Here is a 27,038-nt window from a genome sequence, read left to right on the forward strand (position 1 = left end):
TGGCAGCTAAAACACGATTACTGGGGTTTTATTTACTGGGATTTATTTACTGGGATTTATTTACTGGGATTTTATTTACTGGGATTTATTTAGTGGGGATGGATTTGTCTCCTGTTTCACCCTGTGTTTTGAAACTGTGTTTTACTTTTATCCGAGTTTTTTGAGTGTTGAATGAGATTTTCATATTCACAACTTCTCAACATTTCATGTCATAATTACAAACATTATTTTATTACAAAAATAAAGTTATACATCCAACCATCCAACCAACCAACCATGGGTGGATGGATGGTTGGATGTTCTGATGGATGGATGGATGGATGTTCAGGTGGATGGATGGATGTTCTGATGGATGGATGATCTTCTCATCGTTTCTGATCAGTTTTCCTGTTGCTGATAAAGAAAACTCTCCCCACAGCATGATGCCTCCACCTCCATGTTTCACAGTGCGTGTGGTGCGTTCAGGGTCCGTTGTTCGTTTCTGCCTCTTAATGAGCCACCATTATTACTGCAAAGCTCAATAGGTAACATCTAGACGGAATCAGCTTTCATGGATTCATTTTGCAGTTAACAGATCCCAGAATGGAGGAAAACATTTCATAATTTCCTCCAGTTTCATAATTTTTCTCCACTTTTCTTTTGCTCTTTCATGTAAAACGTCTGATTTCAAACGTACCACGGTCTGGTGGTTGACTTGAATCACTTCATCTCCTGCGTGGATCTTCTTGCAGCGGTCAGCCGGAGACTAAATGCACACAAAGCAGAGATTAATAACCCATCTGAGTATTGATTCCCGTCTGACACTTTTTGGGAAGTTTCACAGCAAACCCCACTTAAATAATCAATAACGGCAGGCGGCCATGTTGTCGTCCTTATTGAAAGTGACAGGCTGCTGTTGAAACCAGATTCAATGATTGACTTTTTAGAGAAAATCCTCTCACCCCTTCAGTGGTTCCTGTGATCACATGCAGACCGTCATAAGTGGACTTGATGTACATCCCCTGATGGAGACAAGAAACAAAACTATTCAGCGTTTTAAAGTAGCAGACACAACTTTCTCTTCGGTAGCCCAGGGTTTCTCAAACCTTTTCAGGCCGAGGTCCACTTACTCCATTTAATAAACACTCAGATGAAATCTCCTTTGAATGTGAAGGTGACGCTGTTTTGTAAAAGTGACTGGCCACAATAAAACCAGGAACAAGTCTACCAGGGGCGTTTTGAGTTATTTATGATGGAAAACACATGGGAATCAAAAAGGTTTTGATAACATTTTAGGGCTACTTGTAATTTAGAGGTATAATAAAAGTAAATATCATTGAGTTGGGTTGGAAAAAACAAACATTTTCTTTCCAAAAGTAGGTAGTTCAACATGAATAACATTATTTTAGGTGTTAAGATGCCTAAAATTTTAACACTGCGGGGTGGAGGGGCGCAGTGCGGTCATGTTGCACTCAGCACAGTCGTAGTCCCAGAACTGCATTCGTGTGGCATGCTTTGTATCACAATAGTGTTGAAAAACAAAAGTACTACAACTCCTTCAGTTTTTATTTTTAGTGTCTTGGTTTTAAGTCATTTATCTATTACTATTTTTAAACACAATCCTTTGCTAAGCTAGCTGTAGCGTCACACTTTGAGCTGAAATAAACGGTTACATGCAGTACCTTGTGGACCACTAGGGGGCCAATGCGGACCACAGTTTGAGAAACACTGGTCTAGAGCAGGGGTGTCCAAAGTGTGGCCCAGGGGCCATTTGTGGCCCTTGTATTGATTTTTACTGCATTTTGAGAAGTTTGGCCCTGCAGCACTTTTTGTAATTTCTTTAAGATGAGATTTTTCGTGGAAAGTTTATAAATTTTTAAGCAGAAAAATATTAAGTAAAACACAAAGAATTTTTCTTTAATTAGCCTTTTTTTTAATTAGAATTATATTTTTATCTCATGCCACAAACATCTGCTGAGTTTTTATTCACAGACTTTGATACACCCATCCATTATATTTTACAAAATAAAGCAGTTTGTAGAAGAAATTTTTTTTTGTTCTAAAATACTTTAAGTCTAAATATTTTAGATTTGAAAAAGCCTCTCGCTAAAGACATTCTCATTAAGAATAATTTTCTTTATTTTATCTAAATATCTTTTGATTTTGAAGCACACAGGTTCTATAAATTAATGTTTTACTATATTGCAAGAAATAAATAGGTTTTGATGGCTTTCTTCTCTTAATGAATGAAATAATCATTTGAAAACTGCTTTTTGTTTTTATTTATTTTACCTTTTTCCAACATTTAAATGTGTTTAATTATCCGAAACATTTAAATATTTTTTAAAAAGCAAAAAGAGAAGAAATCTGTTTGTGATACAATATTACATATTTTTTTGTTTTTAAGAATCGATACAATAAAAAACAGATATAAAGTCAGTTTAGGGCAGTACCAGGCCTTCGGATGGCTTAGTGTTGGTGAGGTGAACCAGTTCAAGGTGGGCAGACTGGGAGACCAGTGGGTCCGATGATACGCACACGATGTGCTCACACACTTCAGAAAGAGTCTTACACTGCAGACGAGAGAAAGAAAACAGCAAAATAAATAAAAAACAGAAGATTTATTGACTAAATATGACCTATTGTGATTAAAAACATGAGAAAAATTCAGCTGTTTTTGTCACAGATCAAATACAAAATCCATTTTCTGCTGTAAGAATCAAATTAAACTCAAGTATAACATGCAGGTTTATTTTTATTTATCAATTCAGCACTTCAGTAAACCACAATAACCGAATCCCCTCCATATACAATGGAGGTGAATTTAATTATACTTTTTCTTTTCTTTCTCGGCAGATTTAGTCGTGTTTTCTATATCAGAGAGGTTTGAATAAAAACTACTGACTCTATTTTTGGATCAGCCACAGAGGAAGTCGCTAAACTTTGTCTAGAAAAGTTTTTCTGCCACGTCGACAGGAAAATCCCTGCTACCTGTTAAAGATTTCTCCTCCTGCACTTCTCATTTCCAAACTTAGTGGTGTGATATTTTGAACTCGTCATTTCTCTGAAAATATCCCAGAATCTCGAAAGGGTTTTGGCTTCGTCCTGGTTCTGGAATCGTCCTCACAGCTGACATGTTGGTTTGTCATAATAAATAAAGACCTGCGTGGATTTAATGGACTTAAACATGGATTCACTCAATTAATCAGTGATGGAGATAATCTGAAGATGGCGAATCAGAACATCTGATGTGAAAAGGATAAATAAAATTTCATCTGACATTTAAGTCTGGACGGGAAGATTTTATTGGTAATGTCTTTAAATGTTGTTTAATGGATATAAATCCCACATCAACCTTCATTTACAGGTCTAACCTAAATCAAAGAATGATAATTTGTTTGTTTTTTTAAGTTTCTGGTTCTGAAAAGTTCATCTAAAAGTTGCTCACCTAAAGGTAATTTAAAGGAAATCTGGAAAAAATCTGCAAATCCTAAGGGATGCAGTGATCCACTTTTTTCACTTCCGATACCGATACCTGATCTTTAGTATCGGCCAATACCGATCCAATACAAAAAACAGCTAAATTTACTTAATTTACTTACACAGATATATAACTCAGGAAAAAAATATGAGACTACTTAAAATGATCAATTTCTCTCATTTTACTTTTCATAGGTTTATGTTTGAGTAAAATGAACATTGCTCTTTTATTCTATGAACTACTGACAACATGTCTCTGAAGCTCCAAGCAAAGTATTTATTTGCAGAAAATGAGAAAAAGATGCAGAGCTTTCAGACCTCAAATAATGCAAAGAAAACCAGTACATGTTCATTTAGAAACAACAGCACTAATGTTTTAACTCAGAGATCAATATTTGTGGAATAACCATCAGTGGTTATCCCACAAAGCAGTGGGCTCTTCATTTTCTCCAAAGCTGTAAATTTCAGATTTATTTGATAACTCTTCACCAGCACAGGACTTAAATTCACCAATAGCTTCACAAGTTTGGTCAAACACATTAAACAAATTCCATTTTTCTTCAGTCGGTGCAATTAGGAGAAAAACATCCAGAGTTCAAAATAAGAGCGTTGTTGATGTTTAGAAACTGGCGTGATGCGAAATGAGTTTCAATCTCAAACAACCTCCTTCCAGCAATAAAACTGTTTTTTCAAAATTGGCTTATGTCCATTTTGATTTTATAATTCCAGTTTGCACAATTTTATGGTCAAAGTAAAAGCATCTATTGTCTATTTTGTGGCCGTTTTTCTGCGGTTCTGAAAGGATACAGAAGAATCTACATGGGCAGTCGTCAGCTATCAGCCTAAAATGTCAAACCGGTGCATCTTTAACGCTCAAACTGCTTTAAAAACCTGTTTCTGATTGGCTAGTCTCCACAGACTGAACATTAGAAAAGAACAAAGTTTTGCTGCAAAGAATCAGACTGCCGCTATCTAATTTTCACTAGTGTTAGTAGCCACTAGTTTGACTCAAACATGAGATTTCTCCTTCATCACTCTGGCTGCTGACGCCTCATGACTACTTCCTATATCCATTCTTCAAACGAAACAAAAATATCTCTTACATTTTTGTAAATCTTGCTTGTAGGGTAACATTTATGAGCCAACAAACATAAAAGAGCTACTTTCTTGCTTGATAAGTGCAAAAAGGAGACGATCAAAGCTGAAGCCCAACATGTTGACACCAAAATATTTGCTAATTGGTGCGATTTGAGGCAGATACTTATCTGTAGGAGCTCGACTCTTAGAGGAAGCTCCAAAGGGAAGAAAAACAGAAAAAAATCAGACTCGCTTATACGTTGCTCACAATCAAGTAATATTTCCAGTGGAAACAGAAACAGCATTTTAAAGAGAGGAAAACTTACAGTTTTCCATGTTATTGAAGCTGCAAAAACAAAATCTTACCAAATATTTTTGGTTTTGTCTTTAGTGCAAACACAAATTTACAAAAGTAACTTTTCAGCAAGAAATAGGAATCAATAATTTTTTAATATTGATGAAAAGGTACTAAATTCAGATTATTTCACTTATAGAAAAAATGTCTAAATGAAATAATCTGCCAATAGATCTAGAACTTCTTCATCAATATTAAAGGAACTATTGGTTTAAAACAAGCCTCTATATCCTGCTTAAAAGTTATTTGTAAGTTAGTTTTGTCCGATTTCTAGTGTACTAAAATATTTCACTACAAAATGGACCCAAAATACTTGGTAAGATTTTGTGTTTTGCAGTGTAGAGAACATAAATCTGGAAAAAAAAAATTTAAATTCAGGGCTAAAATACAACATTTTGCCAATTACTCTTACCTAATTTCTAGTGCAAATATCTTAGTGGACTTGGAAAAGAATAACCCTAACTTTTCAGAAAAAAATATGAGCTTGTTTTAAGTCAGCAATTCATTTATATTGATGAAATAATACTAGATCCACTGGTGGAGTATTTCTTCAACAATACTAAGGAATTACTGATTTAAAACATGTTCCTATCTTGATATATTATTAAGATATTTGCTCTACAAACTAGACCAAAATTACTTGGCAAGGTTTTGTGTTTTTGTTAGTAACGCAGGAAACAACAAGCTTTTCTCTCGTTGAAGAGAGAAAAGAGTTTTAATGTCTGTTTCCCTTAAATATGACACAGTTGTCAGCAACATGTAATAGTGTCTCATTTTCTGTTCTTCAAGTTCCTACAAAACAAATATTTTGTGTTTTTGAAGTGAAGATGCACTAATCACCTCCAAATTTACCAAGAAACATCATTTAATATTTAAAAATTACATAGTCAGAAGTATAAAAATATAAAGTTAAGTGGAAATGTTGGTATTTTAAGAACAAAAATGACAAAAATAACAAAATAAGACAAAATATTTTTTTTCTTCAAATGAGTTTCTTTTAATAAAATCCTATGAAACTTTAATACAAGCTGCAGGTGTGTGTCTGTGTCTGGTGACATGTTTGTTTTTCATTTCAGTGGGTAGAAAATCCAGACATTTTACTCAAGTAAGAGTATCTATTTTTGAAAAAAAAAAAAAAAAGTTACTCAAGTAAATGTAACTAGTTACTACCCAACTCTGATTAAAACCAGTTTAGGGTTGTGCTTTGTTAGGTACAGCATCTGGCTCAAGACAAACTCACCACATGGAGGATTTTGTTCTCCGTCTCAAACACCGTACAGTCCTGAGGGAATGGAGAGACATTTAATGTAGCAACAAGAACATTTTGTGTTGCACATGCTGCTAAAGTATCTCTGCATGCTTCCTGGGCCTCACATTGCCGCAGCCCAGCCCAGCCACCTGGATACTATACACCGCCACAGCTACAACAAACACCCACACAAACAGACATGCATTCAGCCTTTATTTATACACACATCAGTCACATAAAAGACAGGCTGAGAAAGATGCAAACAGCAAAGAATCGAGTCTCGCTTAAGGATGTAGACTGCTGCATCACACCCACCCACGCACATGCATACAGCGCACTTAAGGGGATATGTCAACCCACGGCAGCTCCCCTCAGCCTTGCGCTTCAAGCACAGCAGAATAGAAGCTATCAGCCTTCAAAACGAGCAAACAAACGCTTCCACACACCTGCTGCACAATGGTGGTGAGCTCCAGGCAGAGCTGAATGACATTATTTCGGGTAACTGAGTAGTCTGCCACAGCAGCAAAGGGAGACCTGGAAGGTAAAGATAACAGCGGGTCTTTTAATATTGCTGCTGCGCCGGATGATGTGCAGGGGTGATGGACAGGGGGAGCGCTGAAGGGAGAGGTTTGTGAAAATGCCGCCATGCTGCAATATTTAAAACAGGATTTTTTTCATTTTTTGCCTTTAAAGCTTTTAGAATTAATGTTTCTATACATATTTGTTCAAACTGTCAATGTCACAACAGTATGGTACGAGACAAAGAATATGTGAAAAGAAATCGAGCTGTTCTGACTTTGAAACAACCAATCAGAGCCAGGAGGCGGGGCTTAAGCTTGCTACCAGAGTCATGAACGCTCAGGCTAGCTAGCACAGCCACCAATAAACGGTCTTTCTGTAACGTCAAGGCTCTCCACTGTTAACACATTTAGCGGAGAGTACATGAGATTGATTGATAGCGCTAAGACCCGCCTCACGTCTCTGATTGGTCGATTTTGTGCATTTTTTCAGACGGCAGCAGCAGCTCAGGGAAAAGATGGAGGAGATCTACCTTTTCACAGATTATCAGTCTCATAACAAACTGTCTCAACATGGTGACAGTTTTAACAAATATGTAAGAAACATTTTTTTATAAACGTTACATACGGCACCTTTAACCATTTCTAAAAGTTAGATAGAGAGCTAACATTTTTTCTGTTCTCTTTTGCAGTTTTCACATAATCGATAACATCCTAATTGAAAAACATCCTAAAAATAAAAAACATTGTCTGGTACTGCATTAAACTGACTTATATCATATTTTGGCAGACTGGGAAACTTTCTATAATTTAGTAAATATAAATCTAAGCAAGCAAAAATTATGGAGTTCCTCAAGGTTCCAATCTTGGCCAACTTATATTAAAAAATAGAAAAGAATATACTGTGATACTGTGCTAAACTGCTTTAGATTGGCAGACTGAGACAACTTTCTATGATTTGGTTAATATAAACTTGAGCTACTAAATATCATGGAGTTCCTCAGGGTTCCAATCTCGGCCCACTTATACTAATAATTAAGAAATAGAAACGAATGCCTGGTACTGTACTAAACTGGCAGTGATTTTGTTTGGGGAGACTGGGAAATTTTCTATGCTTTAGTAAATATAAATCTGAACTAATAAAGATTATGGAGTTCCTCAAGGCTACCATCTCAGCCCACTTATGTTAAGAAACTGAAAAATAGAAAAGAATGTCTGGTAATGTGATAAACTGGTTTAGATGAGCAGACCGAGACAACTTTAATGTTATGCCACGCTACTTTTGACAACAAGCCTCTTGTGCTCGTCTCAACATGTGGGCTTTTCTATTCACCAGTCAATGGTTTGTGTTGTGTGACTCCAGTACCGTTGTCCTATAAACCTAGAACTGATGGGAGACCAGAAATTAAGAATATGTAATAAACCTAAATAAGAACATTTACTCATCTTATTATCCCTAATTTTGTCTTTAAAACGATCTTAAACCAAGCTAAAAGCTCTCCAACTACAATAGAACATAGAAAACATCGTACATGTTTTGTACTTTCCACTGGTTATTTAAAAATAATGACTGAAGTGACAGTAACTCATCCAAAAGTCCAAACCAACACCTGAAAAATGAACAATAACACCAGTTTGTAGAAGTCTGCACTGGCTCCCTGTTGGTGAAATGAATGGAGTATAACACTGTATTATTCGATCTTCTTGAAACATAGTCAACAATAAAAAATATTTCTCATTTAATGCGTTATGTTGATGAATTGCTCATGTGCTAATGATCAGGGATGGTGCTAAATTGTCTTCATATTTCAGAGTTGTTGGATTTAAAGGTTGCCATCTGTCATTCATAGGTTGCTAAATGTCAGTGATGTGGTTTTCATGACTCTGTCGCGCGTTTGTTAATTATCCGACTGAATCAATTTGGTTCTAAATGAACCTAATCCGCAGTTGTCAGCTGTCATGGCGCTCATGTGTGTATGGAGACTCATTCGTTTGTTATATGAGGCCAGAAGAAAGAAGGAAATGTCAAAAACATCATAAATGTGACTCAAATGTAACTTGGAGAACATTTTTCATTCTGAAATGCCTTTATAATCCACTGCAGTGACTGATTTTAATGCTCTTTAAGGTTTATAGTATTTCAATGTTAAATATTTGTGTCTTAAATTTGTTTATTCACATTAAAGTACTGCTTTTGACTGTTAATAAAGTGACATCCAGCTTAACAGGAAAATAAGAAAACTTTACATTTTAGAACATATTAATGTGAAATTGTACCATTGGACTATATTTATAGGTTTGTCATCTTTTTAAAAATATATACATGTAAAACCTACAGTTTGTAGAAAGCATGCAGAGCTTTTTCACTTCAAGAAATTCATCAACATTGATTAAGTGTTTCCTATTAAATGTTTCACATTTTCTCAAGCCTTAACCACAAACTTTAATGTACTTTATTAGGATTTTATGGGATAATCCAACACAAAGTAGTGCATACTTGTAAAGTGGAAGCAAAACAAGTGAAACAAACTAAAAAATAAAACTAAGTGTGATGTAAATAATTTAAATAAAAAAATGTATGTAAATAAGCATACACATAGAAATAAGTTACTCACCCAATTAAACGACTATCAATTAATTAATTACTCACTTACACCGACACCAACACTGCAAAAACACACAATCTTTAGTTTCTACTGCAAATATCTTAGTTAGTGTGAATGAAGACATAACTAAATTAAAAGTAACTTATCAGCAAACATAGAAGCTTGTTTAAAATAAATAATTCCTTGATATTGATCAAAAATTCTAGTTCCATTGGCAGATTATTTAACTTACAACATGGATCAATTGTCTTGATAGAAATAAATTTATCTGCCAATGGAAGTGGAACTTTTCCACCAGTTTTAAGGAATTATTTACTTAAAACAATCCTCTATATGTTGCTGAAGAGATACTTGTAAGTTAGGTTTGTTTTAATTCAAGTGTAATAAGATATTTGCAGTAGAAACGACAGTAAAATTACTTGGTAAGATTTGGTGTTTTTGCAGTGAACCTGAATGTAAACATAGGAAAATAGGTTTAGATCCTTACAATTAGCATCAGAGTCTTTATTGCACCACAAATATGCTCACCACACAACTATAATCAATAATTATCAATACCGACTGATATGAAACGCTTTTATTGTGTTAGGTTTTTCAGTCATATCGACAAAGAACGGGATTTTAATTTGTTCTCAGAGGAAAAGGAAACTATTCGCTATGCTGAAGGTGAACAGGCCTTTCCTTTCAGAAAACACCACTTTTCAAGCCTTACACAATTTTGAGTTTTCCGAGGCAAACAAACACGGCGGCGCCCTCTGCTAATGTCTGGATGTTTCTCTATAAACGGCTTTGTGAGCCGAGCTATTAGACCAGGTCGAATTCATTATGTTTTCTTGCCTGGAGCTCTGTTAGCTCACAGTGTCTCCTTTGTGTTCCCAGTTTCCACTCTAGCACACTGTCCATTTTGTTGACAAGTATACTTCCCTAAAAAGAAAAAAGAAAAACATTTCCTAGTGAGGAACGGCTCTACAAAGCGCTCAAATTAAACCCTGCGAGTGGTCAGGTGTGAACAAGGTGAGAGTGATAAGGAGCCGGTGGAGTTAATGAGGCGCTAATGACTGCACATAACAACAACGCGGCGCTAAAGACAACAGCAACGTTAGCGCAGAATCATGACACACATTAGGACGGCGGCAGAAAGCGGCACATTTCCTTCGCTGTTCCAAAGACCCAGATAAAGACTCAGCTCAGCCTCTAGTGTATGATTTATCAGTGGTTTGTGTGATTTGGGTCATCACTATTGAGGCTGACTACTATATATACACATGCACAACCTGGGGGTGTGCAGGAAGTCTGCTAACTACCAGGCAACCGCCCTGGAAACAACTCTTTGTTTTATTTAACTTGAGCTATAAAACTTTAGGATGTAAAACTCTGCAGGTTATAAAAGAAAATTTTATTTATTTTCCAGGTACATAGCATCATTTCATAGCACAATCAAGTAACTATGTCACCTTAAATTTTTATAAAAATGCTACATATGTCAAATATGACTTAAAAGTTTTTACTTTGTACATTAAAGCCTGGAAATTGGGCCTCTGTCTCTTTAAGAAGCTTCTGGTCTCTCTGAGAATCCGCCTTCAGGAAGTCATTACAACATGGCTCCTCTATTAACCCTTTAATGTTTTCACCAGCGTTTCACTGAAGCAGCTTGTATAAGATGTGAAGTTCCACCGGATGCTAATTGTTGCTGGCTAGTCTGAAGGAACTGAGTTGGGGGAGGAGCTTGGTCCACCCAGGCCTGTTGCACAGCTGAGTGGTTGCCATGGAGACTAAAGGATTACTCAAACGTGTGAAAGTATCAAAGCATCGCTCCTCCAGGTATGTTTTTAATGAGGGAATAACATTATAAACAAGATTAAAAAACAAAAAAATTGTTATAAATTAGGAATTTACAACTAATATTTGATGTATTAAGGATTTTATTTGTTTATTTGCTTTTACCATGTAAAGCACCTTCTTGCCGTTGTTGAAATGTGCAAATAAGCTTGAATTGAATTAAAAATAAATGTTTTTTTAGTAATCATAACTAATAAATTGGTTGATTTTGGGAGAGGATGTCCTTTCACTTTCAAAATCCACTCATTTGGACCCAGGATTTATGGATTCTGGGTCAAACGTTTGTGTATTTTGAGTTAGAATCTAATCAAAGTTAGGTAATTTCTGTAGAAAAAGCTAAATGCTAAAGTTTTGAAGCTACAAGTGAGGCATTTCCAGCAGCTACGAAACTGTATTGCTGCTTTTTAGACTTTAAATTTTATAAACTTTATAAAGTAAAGTTAAAACCTCATTACTGTGCTTTTAATGAGCACAGTAAAGAAAAGGAACGAACCGAAGAAAACAAGTCAGCGCAGTTATTACTCTGGCTGAAATAAAGGAACAGTTCCAGTTCCTGCATTTTGTAGCCATCAGCAAAATATATGACACATAAAACTCCTCTGGGTTAATAATTCATGTTGTGTGTACGCAGTTCAAAGACGCACACGTTGAGTTCAGCTCCCGAATTCAGATGAAATGACGGTGAAGTAAAAATATGTAAGGAGACCTGAAAGTCTGCGGTTATTTTGTACATGGAAAGGTTGCAGAATGTTTCCCTGCAGACACCTGTGCTCTCCCCGAGAGCTCGGATAACCAGCAGTCAGACGGATAAAAGCTCAACTTTGCTCCAATCTGACACTTTCTAAGATATGCTAACCTTTATCCCCATTATTAATCTCATCACTCTGAGCTCCCCGGCTGCAGAAATCAGTTTTACAAGATGAGATTTCTTTACCGCCTTGCTTGGAGGAAGGATGCACTGATGCAGAGTACACAAAAGTTATGATGAGTAAAAGTAGCGATACTTTAACGTAACTTTCATTGCTGGCGAATTAAATTGGCGGAAACAAAAACGAGAGGATGAGAAGGGAAACGGGGAACCAGATAATAAGATCAATTAGTGTCTTTTTTAAAGTTATCCTTTATTTATTTATTCTTTGTTCTGACAAACTGTTTACTTTTTAAAAAATAATTCAAATTAAAAGATAAATTCCAAGATTAAAAGAAAAAAATTAATCCACATATGTTAAACAATTTCATTGTTTTTGTTGTGACAACAATTAATTATGTTCAGTGTTTTGTCTTTATTTTGAATGTAACCATTTTAATGTATACTTGTTTGTTTTTTTATATTTTTGTTGCTGTTATTTGTTTTGTAGATCAATATCCTTTTTGCTTTTTGCTAGTTTGCAATGTTTGTTGTATATACACTAACTGGAGAATATTTTTACTCAAGTAAAAGTAAAAAAGTATTTTATTAAAAGTCTACTCAAGTACTGAGTAACTCATCAAATTATCAATCATTTAATATTTAAAAATTACATCATCAGACAAATCAAAATATAAGGTTAAGTGGAATTTGTTTGTATTTTAAGGACAAAAATGACAATAATTTACATAATTAACAAAAAAACAACAAAATCAGGCAAAAGAAAATGTTTCCAAATCAGTTTCTTTCAATCAAAAACCTTATGAAACTTTAACAAAAACTGCAGGTGTGTCTGTGTCTGGTGAATTTCTGGTTAAAACATGTTTGTAATTCATTTAGTGGGTAGAAAATCCAGAATTTTTACTCAAGAGTAGCGATACTTTGAAATAAAATTACTCGAGTAAAAGTCAAAACACTCCTAAAAGTACACACTTTCAAAATAGTTACTCAAGTAGATGTAATAGAGTAAATGTAACTAGTTACTACCCAGTGCTGGCACTGATGCATTAACTGGATATTTGCTTTGTGTTGTTGCAGCATTTCAGGAGACTGACGCGGTTTGCACAAGTCTGTCTTGGGAGTCTCAATGTCACTTTGCCACCTCCAGTTGCATCATGGGATGCGTGCGACGCTTGCGTGCTCAGCTAAACGGGTGCGTGCGCGATTGGCGTGGGCGTCTGTGTGAGTCCGCGGCACGTCCGCGTGCGCCCGAGGTCGAGATGGCCCGAGGACCGGTGTGGGTGTCTGGCATTTCAAGAGCCGGTGTCGAAGACCTTTAGCTCTGTATCTGACGTTTGTGTGCTGCAGGCGGGAGATCGTGTCGAGTCAGGAATACAAGAGGAGACACAAAGAAAAGGGTAAAGAGTAAAAGAGACAGACAGGGAGAGAGAGGCATGGAGAGGGCAGGAGAAAAGGCTCTGAAATGAAAACATATTTCCAAGCAGCAGGAGACGAGTCTGTTCTTTTTATATCTGAGCTCTGATGGTGAAAGGATTTATTCTTTATGATCACATATAGGCTGCAGCTGAGGGCTCTCTTTGTATTACATCAGGGTGAAATTCAATCGACAGTATAACATTTCTTAAATTCTTACAAAATACACTAAAATATTTATGCAAAAAAATCATAAATCTTAAAGATTTTTCCATCAGATTAATAATTCGTTGAGTTTCCGAAGGCAGTTTGGCTTTAATGAAACTGAAAGGCTTTTAACAGCAATGCAGTTAAAACATTCATTATATGAAAGATGCAAACTCTTTATTTCTTATTACTGTCTGGCAATAAATGAGAGTAAACCTTTCCCATTTCAGGTCAAAAAAAAGGCTAAAATAATAAGACTTTTCCTTGCAATCTCACAATATTTGATTTTAATAGTGGCTCACCTGTGTAAAATTATGAAAATAAATAAATTAAATAAAATAAATCTGCTAAAATGTTAAGATATTTGTCTTGGGCTGGACAATATGGCCGAAAAACATTTCATGATATAAACATTTTACACCAGACAACAATAATTAGTGGCACGTTTTTTGTTTTAGATATCTTTAAATACTGCCATACTGGCTTCCTGTTTTATATATACTCACCGCTGTTGTTTTTTATTTCTAATCAGGTGGCAAAACCTTAAACTGCTGCTGCGCCAGCTGCTCAGCAGGTTGTTGCTAGGTAACCAAAGAATGAGTGAGTTAGTGGATTTCCTCCAGCTTAGTGATGTGGAAATATTGAAACAATATCTAAAGACATCAACCAGGAAGTTAAAGGTTGAATGTAAGTAAGTTTTGCCAAATGGTGAATAACCCCAAGAATACTTCTTCAATTTTTATAGTGTTAGAATATTAGGCATTTAATTGACCTTAGTAAACTGTATTCAACATCTCCAGTTTCAGAAAAAAGGATTCAAATTATATTTAATATTCCAAAACCCAATTTTGTAACTGAAATTGTTACATTTACAGTTATAATGTTTATTTTCCACTGTCAATTGAAATATAACTAAATGTATATATTTTGTGCTGCATAGCTATACATTTTGCTGCATAATGCAAATGTTGTACTGAATTAGACTATTTAATAATTGATAAATACCATGCCTAGTTTTAAATTCACCTGGATATGTTGCCTAAGAAACTTGAAGCCTTAAATACTGATTTGAGCTCTGACCTGAACTGTAAATGTATCAAAACTGTTTCCAACCAGCATCCGCTCGCTCTTAAGCTGCTAGAAAATATAAACGTAGAAACCAGAGGAGGTATAACCTGTCCAGCCACGCCAGCAGGCTCTTGGCAGCGGTGATGAGGTCAACCACGGAGGTCAGCAGGTCGTTGGGGAGCCGCCGCGAGCTCCTGCTCTCCAACTGGCTGCTCCGCCGGCGGCTGGAGATGAAGTTCTGTAGGTTCTTGGCCGAGGCGCCCAGCTTGTGAGCGAGAGTCCTGACGCTCTCGGTCTCCAGACCCGAATTCTGGAGGCAAAGAGGGATAAATATGCAGACCAGGGAGCGAAAACAGTTAAAAACAAGCGCTTCTTCTCTTTACATGTTCTAAAGGTGATCTATTAGCCAAAATATGCTGGAATTCTACTGGGGTTGCTAGGTAACGGGGCTGGAAATCCGCTGGGGTTGCTAGGTAACTGCGCAGTGCTCTTCGAATGTGACTCAATAATCGGGAGGTTTCAAACAACTGTATACAAATTTAAATTTATTTTAAATTTAAATAACTAAAATAATTTCATAAATTCAATCCAACAGTTTTGGAGTTTAATTCGATTTAATGTACAATTATATTTAACAACTTCAAAGTTAGGATTTTATCACTAAAGTCCACCAAAGTGATTTAAATTTAGCCGTTTTACGGCCCGTCGCTCTGACCCCGGTGATCATGAAGTGCTTTGAGAGGATTCTTCTGAGGTACATCAGAGACTTCATCCCCACAAACCTGGACAGCCTTCAGTTCGCCTACAGAGCAAACCGGTCAACAGAGGATGCTGTCTCCATCACTCTGCACACAGCCCTGACCCATCTGCAGCATCCCAACACCTACGTCAGGATGCTATTTGTAGACTTCAGCTCAGCATTTAATACCGTCATCCCAGACAAGCTGGTGCTGAAGCTACTCGAGGTGGGGCTGCCCGCTTCACTGTGCCACTGGATCAGAGACTTCCTCACCAACAGGCCTCAGGTGGTGAGAATAAGTGGCTCAACATCGTCCCCACTGGTCCTCAACACAGGCACGCCGCAGGGCTGTGTGCTCAGCCCAGCTCTCTTCACCCTGTTTACACACGACTGCGTGGCCATCCACCCCACCAACACAGTCGTGAAGTACGCGGACGACACAACAGTAGTGGGTCTCATTTCAGACAACAACGAGACCCACTACAGAGAGGAGATTCTGCAGCTCACTCAGTGGTGTTCAGCCAACAACTTGGTGCTGAACACAGGGAAGACCAAGGAGGTCATTGTGGATTACAGAAGGTCCAGGAGGTCGGCTCACACTCCCCTTCTCATAGATGGAGAAGTGGTGGAACGTGTGGACAACATCAAGTTCCTGGGCCTCCACATCACGTCTGACTTCTCCTGGAACACAAACACCTCCCACCTGGTGAAGAAAGCACAACAAAGGCTCTTCTTCCTCAGGAAACTGAGACGGGCTGGACTTTCCTCACGGCTGCTCGTGAACTTTTACAGGGCGATGATCGAGAGCATCCTCTGCCTCAACATGACTGTGTGGTATGGTAGCTGCACAGCACTGGAGAGGAAACAACTGACACGGGTGGTGAGAACAGCACAAGGCATTGTGGGATGCCCCCTCCCAGACCTGGACTCCATTTACACAGACCGCGTCAAGAAGAGAGCTGAATCCATAGCGATGGATTCCAGCCACCCGGGCCACAGACTGTTTGTGCCGCTGCCATCAGGCAAGCGGTACAGGAATATACGGACTACAACAAATAGACTGAGAAACAGTTTCTTCCCCACAGCCGTCAGAGCCATTACTCCCTGCCGCCCCCCCCTCCCACACATATCATAACCTCGCAGTCACACATACATATCCCCCACCCCCACACAGCCATATTGTTCTGCACTTTGCAATGTCACATTATCTGTACTTTGCCATAATTGGACCTGCTGCTACTTCTTTGGTGTGGTTGAGTGCCTTTAGTTAATTTAGTTGTATATATTGTTATTATTATTATTGTGTGTTTGCTTATTTATACTGTATATATTTGACCTTTTGCACGGGAGCTGCAATGGAAATTTCGTTGAATTCTGTTCAATGACAATAAATGCTATCTATCTATCTATCTATCTATCTATAATAAATCTTGAAAAACTGACGTATATATTTAATTAAATTCAACTAGATAAAACATTATATTTGTTCCTTTCTGAACTATAAATAAAAAACATGTATAAATTTGAAAAAAAAAACCTCAAATCTGTGAGGAAAAAGAGAGAGAAAAAAAGAAAATTATCTGAAAGTTTTTGAAATCGCTCGTTTTCCAGACACCAAAAAACGTCTGTGAGGGTTTTTTTTTTAATCGCTTGGGCTGTTTTTAGAAGCAGTTGAGACTGAAATGGAAGTACAAACGTGCAAAATTAGAATTTTGCACAGTTTTGCTAAAATGTTTTGTTTAATGTTGATAGATGTGGCCAACATCATGATTCTGAATGACTAAACTGGGCTGAATCATTAAAGAGAGCAGGTTAAGAAGTCAAAACTGTGATTATGAGGATGACATTTAGATTCCTCTGATAAAACCCCTGCTTTTTTTAACCTTTGTAACCTTCTGGCTGCAAATGACAACAGATTTATTAATTTGTAAATCCATTAATGGGATGGAAATAGTTCATTCTGGTTGGTATTTAATTGTTAAAACAAAGCAACTCGCCATTTCTTTGCTTTAGGGACCCTTGGGAAATCTAAAGAAAAGGAAGCAGGACACGAACAATTTACTCCCGGCTAGTTGTTGCTTTGTGCACTGAAGCAGAGCGGCATATTTTACAGCCTGATATGAGGCAGGAAAAGCAGAGAAACTCTCACCAGAGCACAGAGCAGGTCCACGGCCTCCAGGATGAGCTCCTGGTGTCCGATCCGAGACACGCCCAGCTCCTCCAGTTCGGCGTGGCTGATCCTTAGCAGCCGCTCCCCGGACACACCCACCCGCTCAAACACACCCACATACTGCTGCAAGCAGTCGTCCAGACCTGGAACATAAACACACACAGAGCTGCTGCAGATGTTTGACTCTAAAATCACAAATCAGATCAAGAGAGAAATAAAAATAAAGAGTCAAACTTCATCAGTAATCTGCTGGTGTTCACAGAGTTTTCCAATGATCTTTAAACTTTATGTCAATGCAGATGATTAAGAGAAGCAACAATGTAGAAAGCATTAAAAAATTACTGTTTTAAACTTTACATTTGCTAGTGCTGTCAGTCAGTTAAGAAATTCACATTAGATTAATCACTGGCACTGTCATTAATCACAATTAATTGCTATGTCTAACTTTGTAAGCGTGAAATATAAACATGCTCTCCCGCCTTGATCGGATCAGGTAGGCGGGTGCGACGTCATGACGTTGTGCTGCGCTGCAGACGTCACCGTCACTGGGTTGTCATATAAAAACAACACCTTTTATATTGGTGAGTTATTTTGACAGAATGGCCGATATTAAACTTTGCAGTTAATATCGATAAAGATACCATGCCAATCGTGCATCCCTAGTTCCAGCTGTTTTCTGGACGTTTGTTCCAGATTTATGGTGCGTAGAAGCTGAATGCTGAGAGATCTTCAGTGATTTATAAACTAACAACAGTATGTTAAAGTCTACTTTCTCAGTGGAAGGACTTTAAAACTGCTGTAATGTGCTCTATCTTCCTGGTGTTAGTCAGAACACCAGCTGCAGCGTTCTGATTGATGTTTTAGTAGACTTTTAAAGACACAAACTGTGCACAAACTGTTGCACTAATCAGTTTGTGACCAAGCTTGTGACAATCCTGAGAACGAGAACAAGGTAAATTAGTGCACTCCTTTGCACTAATTTACTCCCATCCATTACTGCCTTATTTTATCTTATTTCTTCAACTTTCAATCATCAAATGACGCCTAGTGAATCAGTAGCAGAATAAAATGTCATAAAATGAGGATTCTTAAATGATCACACTCCTGTTCAATCAACAAATGCATTTTGATTAAAAATGTTGCACAAAACAAAATCAAGTCAGCTTCATATTATACTCCAAGTATCTCCTTCCTGTAATAAAATATTTAAAGAAACCATAATACAGTTAATTATTATTAGAGAAATGATGGGCTGTAGTCGTTGCAGGGGGCTCTCATCCTAACAGCACTTATTCTGCCCAACGTGGTAATTTTGCCCCCCAGCCCACATTGCAAACATATGGCAGGACTCCAGACTTTCACTGGTGGTTCCCCTCATCGAGCTGCGCCTGCAGGGAGAGCGGATCGCTCCACACAGGAAGAGGCAGTTTCACTGCTGCTTGTTCCCGTAATACAACAGCTGCTGTGTCGTGTTTTACTGACGCTTTTTCTGTGGTTGCAGATTTGTATGCTTCCTGCGTCTTTTAATAATAAAGCAGAAGATCAAAGAGATTTCAGCAGGAACTTTGTGGTGGTTTTGGGTTTGTTCTCACATCCAAAATGGCACAAAAAACACAGGTAATAAACAGTTTTTATGCTTTTTTCCACCACACTATTTTACTTTAAACTGAACAGCACTGCTTGAAACACACAACAAGGTTCTTGTAAAAACATACTTTCAAAAAGTATTCACACCTCCCGACTTGTCTCGCATTTACCTCAAAGTTTGTTTTATAATTGGGCTTTATATGATAAAAGGTAGGAAAATGATGCCTGTTTTTCCAATTTCTTTACATAAAAATGCAAAAAATGAGGTGTCAGTTAACCCAGCATAATTCTGCCATCACCATGTTTCATAGTGTGGATTTCAGGTATGGATGTAGTTTTGGCACAAAACTATTTGTGCCTTTTAACAGTGAACTTGAAGTTACACAGAGAAATACTATAATTTTGCAGATTTGATCCAGTTATTTTTTACATTTGCTCCAATTGATCAAAAATAAATGGTGCAAAACAAACTGTGCATCAAGAAAGACTCAAATACAAATACATACAGAAACATGTCAGGCAGAAACAAACTACTGTTACACAAACATATTTTTCCATCATATTGGTTGTTTTTACACAATCAGTGAATCCAACTGCATGAAACCACTGATATGAGTCACAAATGCCACTTTCCAAACCAAACTACTTTTGTCACGACAACATTGGAGCAAAATCTGTGACTTGACAATAATTTGTTTTCCCCAACAGCGACTGGAAATACCACCATGCTAAGAACTGTCAGAGTGACCAAAATGTTCCACCAACTCCTTAAAAGATGTAGGAGCTTGTCTTAATAAGTCCTTAATATTGGTGAAAAAGTGATATTTCCACTAGCAGTTTATTTAACTTATAACAAGACATTTTTCCCATGTTATAAGACAAATAATCTGCCAGAGGAACTAGAGCTTTTCCGTCACTTTTTCAAAAAGAAATTATGCGCTAGAAGCCAGACAAAAATACATGGTAAGATGTTGTGTTTTTGTAGTGTAAAGGTCTCAATTATTGTTTTGTTTACGTTCATCAATATGTGTAAGATGTGAGAATTCAGACTTTTTTCCCTCAGAATTCAGCATTTATTTTTTTTAATTCTGATCAAAATTAAATGAAATCAGACTTATCTAACGCTTTACTAGGACACTGAAAGACACTTTACATAAAATCAATCATTCCCATTCACGCACACATTCGCATACTGAAAAAAGTCACAATTTTCGAAATTCAAAAGTCAAAATTCTGAGAAAAAAGTCAGAATTTATTTATATTTTTTTTCCGTACAAAATGACCCAAAACAAACGCTGAACCTTAAACAAGAGTCTGGAACCAAAGCAAGGAGCAACTGAGCAATAACGGAGCAATCAAGCCGCTTAAGACTTCACTCTCTGCTGGATTGCGCAACATCTGTGAGAACGTGTGGGACAATCGTTGGCCTTCCACAGCGAGAGTGTGTGTTAGTGTGTGTGGATGCATTAAGTGTTTGTTCCTGCGTCTGGCCAGCAACGTCTGCTGAGTCAAAGGAAAGCAGATCAAGACAGAGCGGCTCAGCTGCAGCCCCTTGCTCCCAAAACAATGAACGCATCCAGCGTCTAACCGATCAACAAACAGGCAAATGCAAACACACACACACACACACACACACACACACACACACACACACACACACACACACGCCAACCTCAGAGGAAGGAGCATTGATTTCCCTCGCTTCAAGTCCCAGCTTTATAACACAGTCATCTATCATAACCACACTAACAAAGATTGGGAGGAAAGAAAGGCGGAGGAAGGAAGGATGAGGAAAAGAAAAAGAGCATGAAGAGGAAAAGCTCAGAAGCAGCTGCTAAATTGCTTTCAAACGCATTTCCTCACACACGCACACACACACCCCTTTGCTCATCAGCGACAAGGAAATACTTTTTTCCTGCCTCTGCACCCTCCATCGGCTGTCACCAAATCTGAAGTCTAAATGAAGCATTCGTCCCAGAACAGCACATATCAAGAAGAAGAAAAAAATCTAAGGGATTCAATCAATCTCAAATGTGAAACACTGACCCTGCAGAAAATGTAAACAAATCCGAATTCTGTGGCACTAAGTGAAAAGATACAAATATATTTCAAAGATCCTTATCCTTTTAAGAGCCTCAACTAAGAATAAAGAAAAATGTAAAGAGGTTGAACTGGTTTTATTATCTTCTTTAGTCTGTTTGGAACCATAGTGAGACCATTTGGAGAAAGCCTGTATTCTTTAAACCAACTGCTTCTAAAAACAGTTGATGTTTTTTGGTGTCTGGAAAATGAGCAGTTTCAAAAACTTCTCAATTGTTAAATCACATTCCATGGCAGGGGTGTCAAACCCATTTTCTTTTGGGGCCAAACCAAGGTCATAAAAGCTCTTAAAGGGCCGGTTGTGCCAGAAAGTAATGATAAAACCAGTTCACAAACTGTTAAAATATCAAAATATCAAATATTATTGAATATTATCAGCCCCTCAAGGATGTTGAGATACTTTTTGTGATTTTTTTGCAATGAAATCAAAGTGTTTGTGGTACTAATTTGAAAATATTTGCGATATTTGAGCTTACTTATGACAGCAAATGCAACTTTTTATTACCCCAGCCAAGCCCAGCCTGTTACCTAGCAACCCAAGCGGATCTCCACCAGTGTTCGGTCAGCCAGTTTTGCCTCTGTGTGCGCTGGACAATGACTGCTGGGTATGGAGTTAAATTTGTTTCACAATGAATTTAACTCCATACATTTGTTGTGTCTAAATGAATATGAACTTGTTTTCTTTGCAGTAGTTGAGGTCTGAAAGCACTGCATCTTTTTCTTTATTTTGACCATTTCTCATTTTCTGCAAATAAATACAAAAGTTTTGCTTGTAATTTAGGATACATGTTTCCAGTAGTTCATAGAATAAAATAACAATGTTCATCTTACTCAATCATGTACCTATAAGAAGTAAAATCAGAGGAACTGATCATTTTAAGTGGTTTCTTAATTTTTCCCAGAGCTGTATAATTGTGCATCTGTTTGCAGCCATTTTCATGTGCGAGTCCACTTTAAATCCAAAGTAAAGCTGAATTTAAAGTAAAAAAAGGACCTAAAGCAACTAATTGTGAAAAGAACTCAAAAGAAATAAAACTGACTAAACTAAAATCTCATTATATAAGAATGATTTTGTGCACAAAATGTAGTGAACATGTTTAGTCTCGCTCCTAGCCCTATCTTAACCTGCTGCAGGTGAGATAAGCTCCACTGTTAACGTCACAAAACCGCACTTGAAGAAATCTGAATCATCTCTTACTTCCACTCTCTGCTTTGACATTTGAGATTGTTCCCAGCTCACCAATTAGTGTTGGGAAAATTTCAATACTGTTTTCGTTCTAATGAGACATCAGTCCCCTGCTCCCTAAACCAACCGCGCTTGTGATGCGACTGTTAGTCGCAGTGGAGAGTTAGCAGAAGTGAAAGAAGCAAAGCTGATTAAAACAATTTCGGCTCTCGCAGACAGATCGTTACTCCAGTGGAAAGAGGCAGAGAAGCAGAAGAGGAGGAATGTACAGTACGGCGAAAGTTCAGCGATAATCAGCATCGCTTATCGCTGGCAGTGAGGGCGAGCGTGAATGCCCTGAATACTGAAGAGTCAAATTGTAAGTGGCATCAGCAAGCACACACTCCCACACAGTATGCAGCTAAAAAGTGAAGCGCTGCCATATGGTTTATATACATACACAGTAATGTCATCTCTTTGGGATCCATTTAAAAAAGAAAACATAACCTTTATCAGCTGAAGTCATCCATTATATTTCCTCAATCTTAAGGAGTTCAGTAGCTATTAACTTTAGTCTTAAAATCATCGCTTTTATTAAACCTCTCTACCCAACTCATGCAACTCACGTTCTTATCTCCTTCTCACAGAACTCATGCATTTTCCGACCCAGTGCAAAACAAATTTAGAAGCGATAGCATCCAGGGGTAAAGAAAGGACCTCCAAAATACAACAGCAGAATAACCGAATAATAGTGCTACGCATCAACAGCCAGTTTTACCACACAACAGAGAGGAAAACTGAAATTTGCATAAATTAATGGATGCATTCATGTGCCATTGGCATCAATGCATGTTAGGTAATTTTTCTATGGCATTTTGGCTCTGTTGGTTCCCACAGTCTTGCCAAATTGGGTCGTAGTAACAATCAGTTTTAAAAAAAGAAAACTAATGTGGTATAAGCAGCCACAAATATTAAGTTCAAATGATTTTTGCACTTCCTTACATTTCTACTAGACAGATAATCTGCCCAGATATTCATAACACGTTCTGTTTTGCAATAGGTGTTTAATGTAGGAAGCTTATTATTATCAGGTTGCACATCTACATTGTAAACAAGCATCAAATGCAAATATAACAGCATATCAAAGGTTTCTAAAATAGTGTATGTATGAGCCGTTTTATGAATTAAAAGGTATAAAGTATTATGTTTTACAGCAATAGTGGAAACATTTATGAAATAATGAAATTAAATAAATAACAAATCAGCCTTTCAATTGGTTTTCAAAGCAAATAACTCGATTTAAAACACATTAACATGATTTTCTTTTTTCTAAAAGACAGATATATGCATTATTGATGAGATAAAAACCATCTAGTACATAGTTTTGCTACAAAAATAATTTGTGCAGGAAATTTAAATAAAAACTACAAAGGTAAACAAATGAGATTTTTCCTAATTCACAAAAACAAGATGACAAAAATCACTTCAGCCCATAACTACGAAAAATAACTTAGCAGGGAGTAAACAGCCAGACCATCAAGAATAATGGTTGTTTATAAGGTTTAGCAAGTCAGAAAATGCTTTTAACTGAATATAGCTAAACCTGTATGCTTATTTCTAAGATGAGAATTTTTGACTGCAACAGTTTGAGTATCTTCGTATTTATTTTAAAAAATACAATATATCTGGATGGTGCTAGAATTTTACCATTAACTTGATGAATTAAAGGTCATCTTGGATCATCATACAGCTTTTAAATGTGTCCATGGAGTGCTGTTGTGCTAAGTCTCTAGTATACTGATTTGAGAGAATGTATGTAGTTTTGCTAGTAACTTTTTTTAAATTTCTTTGTTGATTTTAAAGTTGTTTTGCTGGAATATTATAAAATTAAGTTTAAATGTTTTTTTCTGAAATGTGTCTGTGTTTTCTCCTGCACAGTATTTTAGACGTCTAGAAACTTTAATACTTTTATATGTGTACAGAATATAATATATATTTTATATATATCTTAATATATATAAATTACACATAATACAGAAAAAATAAAATAAACAATTGCCTGTTTGACAGTATGATAGGGTTTTGTAATAAAAAGCATGAATGCACATATAAATTATGCAAACTCCACATGAAATGCAACAAAATTTATAATTGTCTACCTGATGATTTAATCACAACACTGACGGATAAGTTGGTCCAACTTCTTCAGATTTTTGTTTTTAGAAAATGTTTGTGTTCAGACTATTCAGTTTAATAATTATCATATTTAAGGAAAATCATTGTCTTTATCTTGTTTTGCTATGAAGCATGTTTTGTTTTTCGTTCAGCTGTAATTCAGACATTTTTCTAATTAGTTGAGCTGCTCGTGCGCTTAAAGCTGCAGAAGAATTGCGCTCACTACGAGAACTCCTACTGTAGAAAAAAACAGGCTTTTTTCCACCCATGTTTTTTATAAATTGACAGAAAATCACTGTAGATGTCAGTGTGGGTTTGTTGTGTAATGAGCCAGCGCAGTCATATGCTCGTACCTGCATTTCAGTACGTCCATGTGTGCGCGAGACTGAAATCATGCGTGTGCTTGTGTTGGACTGTTAGAAAAAGCATGATTCATAACTGACTCACACACTTAACTCCCACAGTAGCACACTTTTCACAACAGCAGGCGAGCCAAACTCCCACAAACACCCTCTTTCTCTCTATCATACGCACGGCTAATAAAATCAGATTTTGCACTCACTCCAGAGATGTTCACGACTCTGGTAAAAGAACCAGGCCCTCCCAGTCGGGTTATGTGTCATCTGGTTCAAGCGCTGTAAAGCTCCAGTAACATCAAAAGTTAGAGCAGCAGTTCTATCTGCTTCTCTCATTTTGGATAGACATAATGTTGAAAAGCTGCAGCTCTTTGAAAATAACCTTCAATTTTAAACATGTCAGATTATACAGAAGATGATTAGGGCCACTGAGAGAAAAAAATATTCTGACTTCAATCTCAGAATCCTGATTTTTAAATCAAAATTCTGAGAAAAACGTCAGAATTCTGAGATTAATGTAAAAAAATTGCTCTAATCCTCTCCTGTAAGATCAAATCCCACAATTGTTTGAAAATGTTCTTACTATTAAAACAAAATACTCAGTAATACTAGAATAAAAAACAAAAAAACAAATTTTCCCTATCCCAAATCTGCAAATTTGACTTTTTGCAGGGAAGTCAACATACATCATAAATTATTTGCAACTCTTTTCAAGATTTCAAACCTTTAGTGCCTCTTGTAGTTATTAAGTTCTGTTCTTGGTAGAACAGACATATTAAATACCTATTTTCCAAAAAGGTATTTTTACGTTTTAAAATAATAATAATAATAATAATAATAATAAAAATATTCACAAAACACACATTTTTCCAATGGCATATGTGTATATTTAAATTTTTAGGACGCATTTGTATGTATGTATTCAAATGTATTGGTACATTTTGTGTTGGCAAAAACACAAAATCTTACGAAATAATTTTGGTCTGGTTTCTAGTGCAAATGTTTTATTTAGTTGAAATGAGACAAACTAACTTAAAACTATTTTTAGCAATATAGAGGGGTTTGGGGCTACTCAGTGGCGCAGTTGGTAGCACTGTTGCCTTGCAGCAAGAAGGTCCTGGGTTCGATTCCCGGCCCGGGGTCTTTCTGCATGGAGTTTGCATGTTCTCCCTGTGCATGCGTGGGTTCTCTCCGGGTACTCCGGCTTCCTCCCACAGTCCAAAAACATGACTGTTAGGTTAATTGGTCTATCTAAATTCTCCCTAGGTATGAGTGTGAGTGTGCATGGTTGTTTGTCCTGTATGTCTTTGTGTTGCCCTGCGACAGACTGGCGACCTGTCCAGGGTGAACCCCGCCTCTCGCCTGGAACGTAGCTGGAGATAGGCACCAGCGACCCTCCCGACCCCATTAGGGACAAGGGTGAACAGAAAATGGATGGATGGATGGATGGATAGAGGGGTTTGTTTTAAGTAAATAATTCCTTAATATTAATAAAAACGTTACTTGTTCTTTTGGCAGATAAATTAACTTATAACTTGGGAAAATGTCTTATTAGTTAAATAATCCGCCGATAGAACAAGAACGTTTTCATCAATATCAAGGAATTATTTACTTAAAACAAGCTCTTATTTCTTGCTAAAAAATTACTTGAAAGTTAGTTTTGTCTTATTTTAAGTTTATTAAAATATTTGAACTAGAACTTAGAACAAAAATACTTGGTAAGATTTTGTGTTTTTTAAGTATTTATTGAAGCTTTTATTAAACAAAAAATGGAGGAAACAGTAAAACGTATCACGGTAAACAATACAATAAATGCCTGAATTAAAGTGATTTAAAAGAAAAACATTTATCTTTTAATAACAAATTTAAAAAGCACAAAATCACAGTTTGAGCTACAGCCTGACAGGTTTTCAGTGTAGCTGACATAAATGTATTACTTTTATTTAAGCCTAAAACGTTTTGCTAAGTTAAATTGAATATGGTTGCTAAGCGGATTCCCTTTCACAGCCTGTCAGAAAGCAGCAGAAAAATCAGAGTCCATATTTGCTAAATGGCAGCTATTTAATATTCATGTGGCAGCAGACGGG

At 36.8% G+C, this 27,038-nt stretch overlaps 1 protein-coding gene across 2 annotated transcripts in view; it reads right to left on the reverse strand.

Annotated features, from left to right (window-relative positions):
* The window catches only part of cnksr2a (connector enhancer of kinase suppressor of Ras 2a), a 66,174-nt gene that overhangs the window by 29,588 nt on the left and 9,548 nt on the right, over nucleotides 1-27,038 (reverse strand). For both annotated transcript variants that reach the window (XM_028005087.1, XM_028005086.1), the window contains exons 2-8: nucleotides 17,548-17,711; nucleotides 14,767-14,969; nucleotides 6,587-6,674; nucleotides 6,132-6,173; nucleotides 2,433-2,552; nucleotides 942-1,001; nucleotides 677-745 (exon numbers count right to left, since the gene is read on the reverse strand). In XM_028005087.1, the coding sequence (XP_027860888.1) occupies nucleotides 677-745; nucleotides 942-1,001; nucleotides 2,433-2,552; nucleotides 6,132-6,173; nucleotides 6,587-6,674; nucleotides 14,767-14,969; nucleotides 17,548-17,711 (746 nt within the window). The remainder of the gene's footprint in view (nucleotides 1-676; nucleotides 746-941; nucleotides 1,002-2,432; nucleotides 2,553-6,131; nucleotides 6,174-6,586; nucleotides 6,675-14,766; nucleotides 14,970-17,547; nucleotides 17,712-27,038) is intronic.

The sequence above is a fragment of the Xiphophorus couchianus genome, chromosome 21 (assembly GCF_001444195.1).
Source record: "Xiphophorus couchianus chromosome 21, X_couchianus-1.0, whole genome shotgun sequence".
NCBI lineage: Eukaryota > Metazoa > Chordata > Actinopteri > Cyprinodontiformes > Poeciliidae > Xiphophorus > Xiphophorus couchianus.